Here is a 13,252-nt window from a genome sequence, read left to right on the forward strand (position 1 = left end):
CAACCAGTTGGTTGGCACATGCTCTAAGTACCCGGGTGTGGACACCCTCAGGACCAGGTGCCATCCGAGAATTGACTGCCTTAAAGGATCTAACCACCTCAGACACAGAGATGGTAAGAGTGCAATGGTAAATTGGGATGTTCGAATGCTGTCGACCGCCATCTCACGTGTTCACTCTGGTTTGTTGATGTCGGAGTGGCTGGCCGCTTCTGTCATGTCTGCCTCATTTTCTGGCTCTCGCTTTTAGTTATACTGTCTTAGCTAGTCTTGCCAGAGCCCCTGCGTAGTTTGACTTGAGAACACATACCACTGCAAGTTAAGGTCGACTCAGAATTTCGCTTTTATATAAAGTTACACATAAGTGTATGTAAACCCTTGAATTGGGTGGAACCCAGTCATCGCTGAGTGTTTGAAAAATGCATGTTAGTGGAGGCCAAACATGTTAGGGTGCCAGATAGTGGTTTGCCATCATGCTTTTTAGCCTTATGTTAAACACTGACACCTGAGTGACCTGCTTGGTGAGTTTACAGTAGTATGATTTGATAGAGCTTGTTAGACAGTAAACAGGGAGAGTTGTGTCAGGAAGGGCATCCGACTTTAATCTGTGCCAAATTGATAATGCGGAACGGATGATCAGTTGTGACGACCCCCGATGGTAACAGCCAAAGGAGTAAGAAGAAGAAGATGAAGAAGAGCATGTTAGACTGTAAATCCCTACAGGCATGAATATTGGATGATTGTTTGGTAACACAAGTAAGCCTTAATATAATGCTGTGTGTGTGTAGTGTGTGTAGTATCTGAGAGTCAGTGCTGTGTATGTGTAGTGTGTGTAGTGACTGAGAGTCAGTGCTGTGTGTGTGTAGTGTGTGTAGCGTCTGAGAGTCAGTGCTGTGTGTGTAGTGTGTGTAGCGTCTGAGAGTCAGTGCTGTGTGTGTAGTGTGTGTAGCGTCTGAGAGTCAGTGCTGTGTGTGTAGTGTGTGTAGTATCTGAGAGTCAGTGCTGTGTGTGTGTAGCGTCTGAGAGTCAGTGCTGTGTGTATTTGTAGTGTGTGTAGCGTCTGAGAGTCAGTGCTGTGTGTGTAGTGTGTGTAGCGTCTGAGAGTCAGTGCTGTGTGTGTAGTGTGTGTAGTGTCTGAGAGTCAGTGCTGTGTGTGTAGTGTGTGTAGTATCTGAGAGTCAGTGCTGTGTGTGTGTAGTGTGTGTAGTGTCTGAGAGTCAGTGTAGTGTGTGTAGTGTCTGAGAGTCAGTGCTGTGTATGTGTAGTGTGTGTAGTGGCTGAGAGCCAGTGCTGTGTGTGTGTAGTGTGTGTAGCGTCTGAGAGTCAGTGCTGTGTGTGTAGTGTGTGTAGCGTCTGAGAGTCAGTGCTGTGTGTGTAGTGTGTGTAGTATCTGAGAGTCAGTGCTGTGTGTGTGTAGTGTGTGTAGTGTCTGAGAGTCAGTGCTGTGTGTGTGTAGTGTGTGTAGTGTCTGAGAGCCAGTGCTGTGTGTGTAGTGTGTGTAGTGTCTGAGAGTCATTGCTGTGTGTGTGTAGTGTGTGTAGTGTCTGAGAGTCAGTGCTGTGTGTGTGTAGTGTGTGTAGTGGCTGAGAGCCAGTGCTGTGTGTGTGTAGTGTGTGTAGTGTCTGAGAGTCAGTGCTGTGTATGTGTAGTGTGTGTAGTGTCTGAGAGCCAGTGCTGTGTGTGTAGTGTATGTTGTGTCTGAGAGTCAGTGCTGTGTATGTGTAGTGTGTGTAGTGTCTGAGAGCCAGTGCTGTGTGTGTAGTGTATGTTGTGTCTGAGAGTCAGTGCTGTGTGTGTAGTGTATGTTGTGTCTGAGCGTCAGTGCTGTGTATGTGTAGTGTGTGTAGTGTCTGAGAGCCAGTGCTGTGTGTGTAGTGTGTGTTGTGTCTGAGAGTCAGTGCTGTGTATGTGTAGTGTGTGTAGTGTCTGAGAGCCAGTGCTGTGTGTGTAGTGTCTGAGAGTCATTGCTGTGTGTGTAGTGTGTGTAGTGTCTGAGAGTCAGTGCTGTGTATGTGTAGTGTGTGTAGTGTCTGAGAGCCAGTGCTGTGTGTGTAGTGTGTGTAGTATCTGAGAGTCAGTGCTGTGTGTGTGTAGTGTGTGTAGTGTGTGTAGTGTCTGAGAGCCAGTGCTGTGTGTGTAGTGTGTGTAGTGTCTGAGAGTCAGTGCTGTGTGTGTAGTGTGTGTAGTGTCTGAGAGTCAGTGCTGTGTGTGTAGTGTGTGTAGTGTCTGAGAGTCAGTGCTGTGTGTGTGTAGTGTGTGTAGTATCTGAGAGTCAGGGCTGTGTGTGTAGTGTGTGTTGTGTCTGAGAGCCAGTGCTGTGTGTGTAGTGTGTGTTGTGTCTGAGAGCCAGTGCTAGTGTGAGTGTGAGGGTCTTTATGTTATATAATTATATATATTTTTTCTTTTTTTTCAGTGTTTTCCCTCATACCCTTCCCCACATACATCAAAACTAATTGTAATAAAACCAACCAAAAAAGTTAACTACACTTTAGAAACAAGCTCAAAATACAACCCACGACTGCAAATATTTTTTAAGTAACTTTACTGTAAAACCAAAATCCACTATAATATTCAAACCTGGCAACTTGTACATGTCGTGAAAACCTGCCGTGTAAGTCAGCTACATTTTGACTACTCAGAATAACAATTGAATATATTTATAATCACATTCGGACTAGTCCAAACTATCATTTAATACAATATCAGATATACATATCATATCAGAAATACAATTTTAGAATAAATCTTGTTTTGACTATTCACTACTTTCATTCAAAATATCTAGAATTTAATTTTAGATATTTACAATTTAGTTTCTGTAACCCTTATCCAGTTCAGGGTCACGGTAGGTCCAGAGCCTACCTGGAATCATTGGGCGCAAGGTGGGAATACACCCTCGAGGGGGCGCCAGTCCTTCACAGGGCAGCCATAAACCCCAGATGGGACTCGAGCCCACAACCCCTGGTTTAGGAGGCCAGTGCCTTATCCATTAGGCCACAGGGGCTCAATTTAGTTTCAGATATCTTAAAATATTTCTTAGATATTTTTAGATATTTATAATATAGAGGAAATCTAAGGCAAGAACAAAAGGCAAGATATCTCTAATTTGCATTTCATAATTTAATTGTAGATATCTGAACAGCAAATGTAAGATCAATAATTAATTTCAGATTTCTTTAATTGGAGTTTCCATTGAACCAAATGATAAATTTAATGTTATTTACACTAGTCAAAATCTAATTCAAGTTACCTCAAATTGTTATTTCACCTAGTCAAAATATAATTAGAGATATCTTCATTCAGAATAGTGTCTAGTCATAAATGAAATACAGATATCTGTAATGTAAATCCAGTCACAGGGTTTAATGTTAAAATGGCTTGCCATAGCTGAACTGTTGAACTGTGCATTGTAAACAAGTGTATTACAGAACCGAACAACACCGTGTCTTGTGAAGCTCAGCAGAGCAGACAGGTACAGTACTTTACTTTCAAAGCGTGACCTCAAATGTAAGCTTCTTACACTCACTCATGTTCACTGTCTGTAATATCTTGATACAAAAGTGTTAGTAAATAGAAGGAAAGAATGATATCATCAACTGCTATTTATCTTCTCTGTACAGGATTAAACATCGCCTTCATTTAGAGGAGAGGAACTTCAGCAGTCCCGGAGAGTACACAACACGCCTGTATCTCAAGACTCAAGATAACTCTCTAATCACTTGGCCTGCCTCTACTGGACAACCAAAGAACTTCCTCTAGGGTTATTACACTTTCATTTTACTGTTACTTTACTCAATAATAGCGGTCCAATAGCGCCTCCCTGTGTCCAATATGTGTACTCAAAGACAACATTACTTTTACTGATTAAATATTTACATGTTGATTTTGATCATGTTGGATCTGGGATGGAGAAGTGTGCAGAGCCAACTTTAGTTATTATCTGTGTTGTAATAAAGGTTTATTTGTGTGAATAAGCTTCAATGGAAACAGGAAAATCAGAAAGAGTCATAGTAGGAGATTAAACTGGACACTAGAGGACAGCACGGAGACATGTGTCAAATGCTTCAAAACATTCAATCATTTCCCGATAAAACTGCTTCCACTGTGTTAAAGCTGCGGAAAGCTTCGTAAAAACAAAAACCCAGTTTTCAAAATCGCTTTGTACACAGTGAAGTCTGCACTGAACACTACAGGGTTAATGATAAATGTTTTCTGTTGTGTCCCTCATTTCTACAGAGGCCCTAAGAGAATGTGAGGAAAAACTAATAAAGATTCCACACACTGTCACTCAACAATGTACTTCTCAGATGTTCTGTTTTCCCTCTGAAATGTGCTGTGTTCCTCTTTCCCTTTTCCTGCCTGCTGTGATTAAACAGTTCTGTGTTCACACAGTCATCACAAAGATTTCTCTGCGTGTGTCTGCTGAACGTGTGAGTTCAGGGAAAATTGTGTCCCACGCGGACGATGACTATCCAAATAAACTGGTTTCTAAACTTTAATTACACGTTATTTACTGAAGTCCCAAAACCAAGAGAGATATTAATATTGTGTATATATAGGATGAATAGTCCATCACAGATCATCCATAACATTATAACCACACCTTGTGTTTACACTCACTGTCCATTCTCTTGCTCCACTGATCACACTGGTCACTCTGTAGTTCTACAGTTACACACTGTAGTCCATGTGTGGCTCTGCATACTTTGTTAACCCCCTCTCCCCCTGTTCCTCAGCGCTCAGGACCCCCACAGAGCAGGTGTGATGTGGTGGTGGATCATTCTCAGTGCTGCAGTGACACTGACGTGGTGGTGGTGTGTTAGTGTGTGTGTTGTGCTGGTGTAGAGTGGATCAGACACAGCAGTGGGAAAATTGAGGGAATTTATAATAAAATAATTTTTCTGTTACTGAATACTGAAATTAGGTCATCAGTAAAACTGCGCTGTAGTCTTGAAAAACATCTGCTATCTGTTACTACAAACATTCATGGGTTTATTCTTTGGGAATGTGGAGAAACAGTAATACAAAATCCAACACACGATATTTTCATTGTATCCTCATAGGAGCTGTTTATTTGATCTCTCTGTACCATCAGCTCTGGAAATCTGGTACATTCACCTCTATTGACTCACACTTGAGTTCTGCGGCTCTAAAACCTGTGTGGTATATGAGTGTAGTTGATTAGACTGGATTGTACCCTCATGTTCCTCAGGATAATGATCAGTTCCTTGAGTTTACATTTTACACGTCTCAGGTTCTAATCTGGAACTAAAGAAATAAATATTTATGAGCTGTGCTTGGTTCTCTTCAGTAAAAAAAGCTCCTAAGTCCAGTAACTACATTAATGACAGCATGGGAATATAGCTAAAGGAAGAATAATATTTTATGAAATTCAGATGAAGTTTGATGGAGGAACAGGAGGCAGGGTGAATGCTGGGAGTTTATTGAGGCTCAAATCAGAATCAGTAACATCAGAGTAAACACAAAATGTGGAAAATACAATTCAGTGAAACAGCAAATAAAGAACAGTGTTAAAAATCAGAACAAAGACAGCTACCAGAAACAAATCACTGCATGATTGCATGGGAATATAGCTAAAGGAGGAAATACTATTTTATGAAATTCAGAATTTTGATGGAGGAACAGGAGGCAGGGTGAATGAAGGGAGTTTATTATTTGTTTAACAGCAATTAAAGAACAGTGAACAAAACCAGAACAAAGACATCCACCAGAAACCAATCATCACACCACCCTCAGGATTAAAGGAGCCTCTGGTAAAGAGCTGTAGATCACACTGTGTGTGTGGACACTGCTCTGGTCAGATGTAGAGTTGATTTTCTGGTGAAAATAAGTGACTACTCCTTTACAGAGAACACACTTCTGCACAATTTCAACCACATTCACTGTTTTGGTGTGTGTGTCTGTGAGTGTGAGCGTGTGTGTGTGTGTGTGTGTGAGAGAGAGAGAGACAGAGAGAGAGAGAGTGTGTGTGTGTGTGTGTGTGTGCCAGACTTGATTTACAGATAGGGACTGTGTATTTTTTATTAAAGACAGAAACTGTGCAGAACAGTGCCCTGGAGGAGACTGTTCACTTGTATTCACGTTTAGAACATCAACTGAAGATGGACCAGAGGCGCACAGACCTTTACACACAAGTAAATTTGGGCATTTCCCCCACTGTTGCATCCATCAGACTGGGGAACGTGCAATTAGTCTCCTGAAAAACCTTCAGCTGAACATAAAAATCCACTCCTCCATACACCTGAAAAACAGAAAGAGAGAGAGGAGAGAGAGAGAGAGAGAGAGAGACAGAGAGAGAGAACACAAAGAGAAAATTAAGTCTCTAGTGTCCAAATACAGGATTATTTACAGCTTTACAAACAAACATTACGACTTTAAAATTAATCCAGAATAGTACGTAGTCGTGAGTAATAGTAGTGAGTTACAGTAATCTGTCAGGATTCCTCTGAAATGTGGTTTGGGTTCTGTTTTGGTTTTGCCACACGTTTGTGCTCTGATTTCTCTCCCTTAGCCACATTCAGGGGAATCATGTGACTGAGCTCACAGTTGTATCCTCTAACCTCTGGTCATAAAAGCCCCGTCCTGATCTGTGTTATTTCTCCTGTGTTGATGCTTCTGTTCAGCGTGATCCCTCTGAGCTACTTTTGTTTTTAATCATGTTTGTTCATTAAACTTTAATCATTTTTCAAATGCCTCCACCTTTTTGCTTCCCTTGCACCTGCTTTCAGTAACTTTCACGATGCAAAGAACATGGATAACTTTTTCCAAGTCATGAAAGGACAGGAATGGTTTAATTCTGGCAATATTTCTGAACTAAATCACTTTTTACAACAGAGTTTATTGCTTATTTAAAGTAACATAAAGTTTACATACAATAATGAACAGCCTAAATCTTTGGAGAGGCAGAGAAAGGATTTTCCAAGACCAAATAAAATCAATATGCATTTGCTTTTGTATATTTGCAGAAAACTATTTGTCCATCGTCCATTCATCTTTTTATAACTTTATATAAGAATAAAGAACAAAAATTGTACTTTGGGACTGTGTGTCCCAGAGGGAGAATATTTATGGGCAAGAGCATTAACATCATTAACATGATTCAGCTGCATTTTAATTATGAAGGGTTTTGTAGTGTTTAGGTGCTGTTTGTTTTTTAGTCAGTATGTGAGAAAAAAAAAACAATGCAAAATAAATTACCTAAGAATAATTAATAAAAAAGGACTAAAGTCTCCACATATAAAAATGAAATATACCTTGATTCTGTAGTGATTTCCTGCAGAACGCTGAGACTGGTATGCCAGAGCCTCAAAAACAGAAAAGGTTTGTCCAAGTTTCTCTTCAGCTACAGCTTTCAGCTGAAAAAAATATAAACAATAAAGTATTAATAATAATAATAATAATAATAACAACAACAACAATAATACACAGGCCTTTTTCACTGTTGGCTGTGAACTTTGTTCACAAAGTTATTATTGTGTTCATTTAAATAAAAGTTTTAAATCAATCTTTATATCGGTGTGAAAAAAAATCTAGACACTCCTCTGTACTAAATGCATTCAGCTGCTTTAAGCTTTGCCCACTGTGGACACTGCAGTACTACTACTACTACTACTATTAATAATAATAATAATAATATTGTACGTTTATATAGGCTTTTTTGTAAGAATCCAAAGTGCTGACAATAGTAGCAAACAGAAACAAACATGGGATAAAAGGGTATAAAATCCCCCAGCATCAAACAGGAGAACAGTAGAACTGTGTTCTCTTGAGTGATGGGATCCAATCCAATTCCAGTTATTATAATTCAGTTTTGGGCATCGCATCTTATGAATCCCAGAGGTTTGCGTTCAAGAGGTCTCATGTGACACAATTTGTCTCCAAGAGTTATACACATAATAACACTTCATGAAGCTAACTTTTTTGAGCTGCCATAGAAGAACCACTTTTGGTTCCATAAAGAACCATTTTTGTTTATGAAATGCATGTGTGAAGATCCTTTTAAATGTTTAAAAACCCATCACTGTCTTAAGGTTTTTTATGTATCAGCAAAAATGGTTCATGGAACCAAAAATGGTTCTTCTTTGGAATCACTCAAAATCCTATTGTAGCAACTTTATTTTTAAGAGGAAATGTCATAAATTCATAATACACCTACTATTATACTCCATATATATATTTTTTTTAAATATGAGTCTTAAACCTTATTCAGACAGGATTAGTTTTACCTATGGATGTGGGGGTAAAGTAATTATTACTGTATCTGTATGTGTCACGCCTTCGTCCTGTCATGTCTGTTGTCCCCGGCCATGTGCTTTTAGCACATGGCTATGTTTTGTTTATGTCCTTGTCTCCGCCCTCGTCCCGCCTCCTCGTCCGTATCATGTGTTAACCCGTCCTTGTTATCTGTCCAGGTGTGTCTCGTTTGTGTTAGTATTTAAGCCCTCTTGTCTCCGTGTCCTTTTTGTCGTTCATTTCACATTCACATTTCTCCTATGTCTAGTCAGTCGTGTTTTCTGTCTGTCTCCGAAGTTTCCTCTGTCGTCGTTTTCGCTTTGTTGTCCGTCTGTCCCCGTTTACCCTGTTTATTTCTTAGTGTGTAGTTTAGTCTGTTTTCCTTATGTTTAAAGTCTGTTTTGTTATTTTCAGTTAAAATAAACGTCTCCCGTGTTTTAGCGAATGCGTCCGCCTCCGTCAGTCCGCCCCACGTTCCTGACAGTATGTATGTAGAGCGAGAGTATCTTTTGCACTGAAAATTTTTCTTTAATGCACTTATTACTTCCTGGCATATTGCACTCAATATAAGGTATTTTGCATAATTTGTGCTGTAGTTCGAATGTTGGATCCTCTTTTTGTAAGTCGCTTTGGATAAAAGTGTCTGCCAAATGCATAAATGTAAATGTATCTCAGTAGTTTTTATCTTGCCTGAATAGACCATTTAATTCGTCATTTTTTCGGAGTGTGTGCTCCCATTTCAGTAAAGATTCCTGAGCCTTTTACTGACTCTAAAACGAACAGTAAAAATAATCCAAGATTATTACCCTCTGAATTGACATATGGGGGGACATTGCGTCATTTTGCTGGTGGTTTGTCGAGAATGGAGAAGCTGAAGGAGGTGTTTAGTGATGAAATATACAGTAAAATATAGCGTCGGCGGCTGAACAAAGCACCACAACCAAATTCACAAAAACGACCTGAAGAATCACTCAGTGAAGAGACACTTCTGGTGGCTGTACGTAGGTTTCGTACACAATAGTAGCCTCCATACGCATTATTATGTCCTACATTTAAGTTACCATTAAACTGTAAAGGTTTGGCCACCTTCTTGTCCATTATCTGTTATGAAGGACTAGAAGTTAAGGTCGTTGAGAGATGGATATTTTTAGGCTGTTCTCAGAACAGTTGTCACAGTCTAAAAACTCCAGTAACTCTGCTGTGTCTGATCCACGCTGTGTGACGGCAATGTGTGAATTGAGTAACCACTCCCATCTCTGATATATTCACCAAGATTTTTTATCCAGTGTAAACCCACCATAAACATTACTGATGTCTTGTGGAAAAATTACATTACCCCAGCTCCTTATGTAAAACTAATCCCATCAGAATAGGCTTTAATCATTAAGCTGGTTAGTGGCATTGTGTTAGTGGCAGTTTGAAAATGTGGGGTGGTCTAACATCTCTCAGAAGTACCAAGTGTTCACTTCCACCCTCCGCACTGTAGACCAGAGCCCTGAGTTACAGTGAGGTATGTTTACAGTGAAACCTAATTTTGAGTTTGGAATCATAATTTATAAATGACTAAAGCAGCTTATAAAGCCTGATGTATGCTGTATATTAAGTCTTCAGGTACAGGACTGGAAGGAGGTGGTAGCAGGTTTGATTCAGATTCGACACAAGTTAGTAAGAGTTTCTTGTGTGTGAAATAAGTAACCCTCTAGAACACTATAATAATGGGTTTTAAATGTCTCACATCAAATCAAATTCATTTATATAGCGCTTTTTACAACTGATGTTGTTACAAAAGCAGCTTTACATGAATGTACAATGTAAAGAGGAAATGTATTCACCGAATAGCAGATTCCCTTCACAGTGTGATCAGCATCCTTCCATGGTGACCATGGGCCGTCTCCTAGAGAAGCTTTGTCTTTGGATGCCATGTTGTTGGAGGAGGCTCTTGCAGCAGAAGTGAAACCTTGACGTGAGTTTAGTGATGTTCCAAGAGTGAGTGAAACCTGCTGAAAATCTGCTGTATTTATATCTACACCATCATCACTATCATCTTCCTTATTCAGCACAGGAACCAATCAGAATACACACCACACCCTAGGACAGGGGTTATTGCTTAATCCTCTGTTCCCAGTAAAATACTGTTTGGTAAAAAGACTTTGTTCTGTCAATGTTAAAAAAAACTTTCTTCAGAAAATCACCCTTTAAAATATTATTTGGAAAAAGATTTTGTAACGCCTTCTCTGCGTGGTGTGTGGACTGTGTACACTTCCGACTCTTTTCTGAAACCTGTAATAATCAAACATCAGTTGAAAGTTTGTATACTTTTTCAGAGACGGCTAATATCTAATTATGATTACAGTCCTTTTCAAACTCCGCATGTGGTATTTATTGCAATAAAGAATATTTTTAAAAGATGAATTACACTTCAACTACATGTTAGGAGAACTTTCAACTTTGGTGGACACTCCTTGTATACATTTTATATTCACCTGCTTATAGTAGAATGCTCCAAAACAGTGGAACTTGAATATATGATCAACTTTACACTCTTCATTGCCTCTGTCCAAACTTTATTTTTGGAGTGTGGTGCAGGCATCATTTTTAGTTTCACTGTCATTGTGCTCACTTTACTGGAGATTAAGGAATGGTGCTGAACTGATCACTGACTGAAGTTTAGAAGTTTTTGAAGCTGGTTTTGATCTGGGTTGTTTTTCTGTACAGAGTTTATTGATGAATAATCTATGCTTGTCCTGCTTTTCTAAAGTATTTTAATTTTCCCACAAGTGTCTAAAACTGCTGCTGGTGCAGTTCTATACCTTAGACACTGAAGATGTTCCACAACTGTGACAAGCAGAAAAAGAAGAACTTTAATAATATTTGGCATTATTATATTTATTGTTGGTACTGTTAATGAGTATTATTGTTAAAAAAAAGAATCAGCAGGTGTGGTTAGCCACTATCCAGTTAGATCAATTCCATTACTGCCATGTAAAAGCAGATTTCAATGACAGTGACAGTTTCATCATTACTCTAATGTGCTGTAATGTGGCAGCTCATCCAGGGGTGGATTGAAACAGGGCAAGCCACCAACAGAGCACTAGAGAAATAGGCCTCAAGTGCAGAGACACACAAACAACCCTAACTCTGGAAGTTAGGAACACCGAGACAAAATGAAACACGAGAGGAAAACTTAAGATCTCAGGGGAAAACTGATCAGCTCAGAATTGAGCAAAAGAAAACAAAGGCAAGAGAGTTTCCCAAAACAAAAGGGAGGGACAAGATGAGACAAAAGAAATTAAAAATAGAACACAACTTATTTCTAATTATTTATTTATACTAACAAATGGTAAAGAAAAGATAATATTGAATACCAGGAGAAACCAGAGAGAAAGCTCCGGTGGAGAAACAGAAGACAGAGAGACCCAGGAGAAAACTCAAGAGCCTTTACCAAATTACCGGCCAGACTTGCACGGCAGTCTGAAAAGAGAAACCCAAGACTGAGCACAGAGGTGTGTGTTGGCTTCCCTTAAGTAGGGGTAGCCCAGGTGGAACCAATTGCCCAAATTAAGAGTGTCTCTGTCTCCCTCTAGTGACTGGGGGTGGCTTAGCAGGCAGCCTCGCCCCAGCCCCAGGCAGACCTCTTACATGTGCATATAGAATAATGTATAAGCGTAGCACTGTAGCAGACAGTGATTCCGTCTATGCTGATATCCAAACTCAACCAACTGGGTATCAGCACATCACTCTGCCACTGGATTTTAGACTTCCTGTCTAACAGACCCCAATCTGTTAGATTAGGCAGCCTTCATTCATCAACCATCACCTTGAACACTGGCGTTCCACACTGTAAACCCAAATTTGGTTTAAATTAACTTTTTGAGTAGTCTTTAAGTATTATTTCAAGTTTTGCTCAAAACATTTGCCATTACTAAATCAAATTAGTTGTTTGAATTATTTAGTTGAAATAATGCAGTGCAATGATCAAGATAAGTAGAGATTACTTAGTATGTTAAGTTTTGTGAGCAAGGGGCGGGGCTTGTTCCATTTTTTTTTCTCCAGGTAACAGAAAGTTCTGTGAAGAGCCGTTGCTGTCTTTTCTTTAAAAAGAGCTGCTCATTGCTGTGACTGAAAACTGTGGGCTTGTGAAAGCAACATTACTTCAATTGAAAAGGTTTGTATGCAAATATATTGTCTGATAAAATTCATTGCCCCTCAGACCACAAGAAGTCACAACAAGCTAAGATTTGAAGTTATCTAGTGATAGCTAGCTTTGTTTCAACAAGCTAAGGTTAAGATCCTGTTTTGTTTGTGTTCTCTCGGTTAACAATTTAGCAATAATCTAGCTAGCATTCATTTTACTTTATTTTTACGCATTAACTAGGTATAACGTTAGTTAGCTAATATACAAAGGTTGTTTTTTTCGGCTCAAAATTTTAGCATATGTGTCTGCATGTGCTGGCTAATGCCTACCGTTCTGATTAAAAATTGGGATTGAGTTTACACACGAGTGATACGTTTAATTAAATCAGTAATTTCGCGATTTTCTTTTCAAATGCATGCTTAATTAGACAGTCATTAATTGTGCTGTCACGGTAAGAGAAATTTATCCCCGCATTTTACCGCGAAAGCCCCCACCGCCGTTCTTGGCCGTGTCTCGGGGCTGACGCGACGCGCCGCGTTCCCGCCCGAGCCTCGTGTTTCTGAGCCGCTGAGCCTCATGTTTTGGCCGGCCACATTATAACTTTAATGCTTTTATCTTTACAGTTGTAATCATTAGCAGAGTTTGGTTAATATTATGCAATGGATTTAGTATAATTGTAATTGTTTAAGTGTTCTCGTTCTGTTTTTGAGGTTCATTTGAAGATGCAGTGGAAGTGTAAGTATTGTGAATTTATATGTGAGAAAAGGGGTTACCTTTTAAAGGATTATAGATTAAAACATGGGGCCTACAGTAGAACGGTGCCTTTTCCTTGCTTACACCAAGAATGTTTGTGTACATTTAATTCCA

General features: G+C 39.4%; 1 protein-coding gene across 2 annotated transcripts; it reads right to left on the bottom strand.

Annotated features, from left to right (window-relative positions):
- Positions 1-5,438: 5,438 nt before the first annotated feature.
- LOC136700520 (cystatin-B-like) lies at positions 5,439-11,732 on the bottom strand. Of its 2 annotated transcripts, XM_066675907.1 has the most exons (4): positions 11,693-11,732; positions 10,083-10,247; positions 7,272-7,373; positions 5,439-6,259 (listed from the first exon to the last, which is right to left on the bottom strand). In XM_066675907.1, exons 2-4 carry the CDS (start codon positions 10,170-10,172, stop codon positions 6,143-6,145), a joined length of 309 nt encoding a protein of 102 aa, XP_066532004.1. In that variant the 5' UTR covers positions 10,173-10,247; positions 11,693-11,732; the 3' UTR covers positions 5,439-6,142. The 2 variants fall into 2 exon arrangements, with proteins under 2 accessions (XP_066532004.1, XP_066532005.1); XM_066675908.1 differs by lacking the exon at positions 11,693-11,732 and having other exon boundaries at positions 10,083-10,310.
- Positions 11,733-13,252: the final 1,520 nt, after the last annotated feature.

This window comes from Hoplias malabaricus, chromosome 6 (assembly GCF_029633855.1).
Source record: "Hoplias malabaricus isolate fHopMal1 chromosome 6, fHopMal1.hap1, whole genome shotgun sequence".
NCBI classification, from domain to species: domain Eukaryota; kingdom Metazoa; phylum Chordata; class Actinopteri; order Characiformes; family Erythrinidae; genus Hoplias; species Hoplias malabaricus.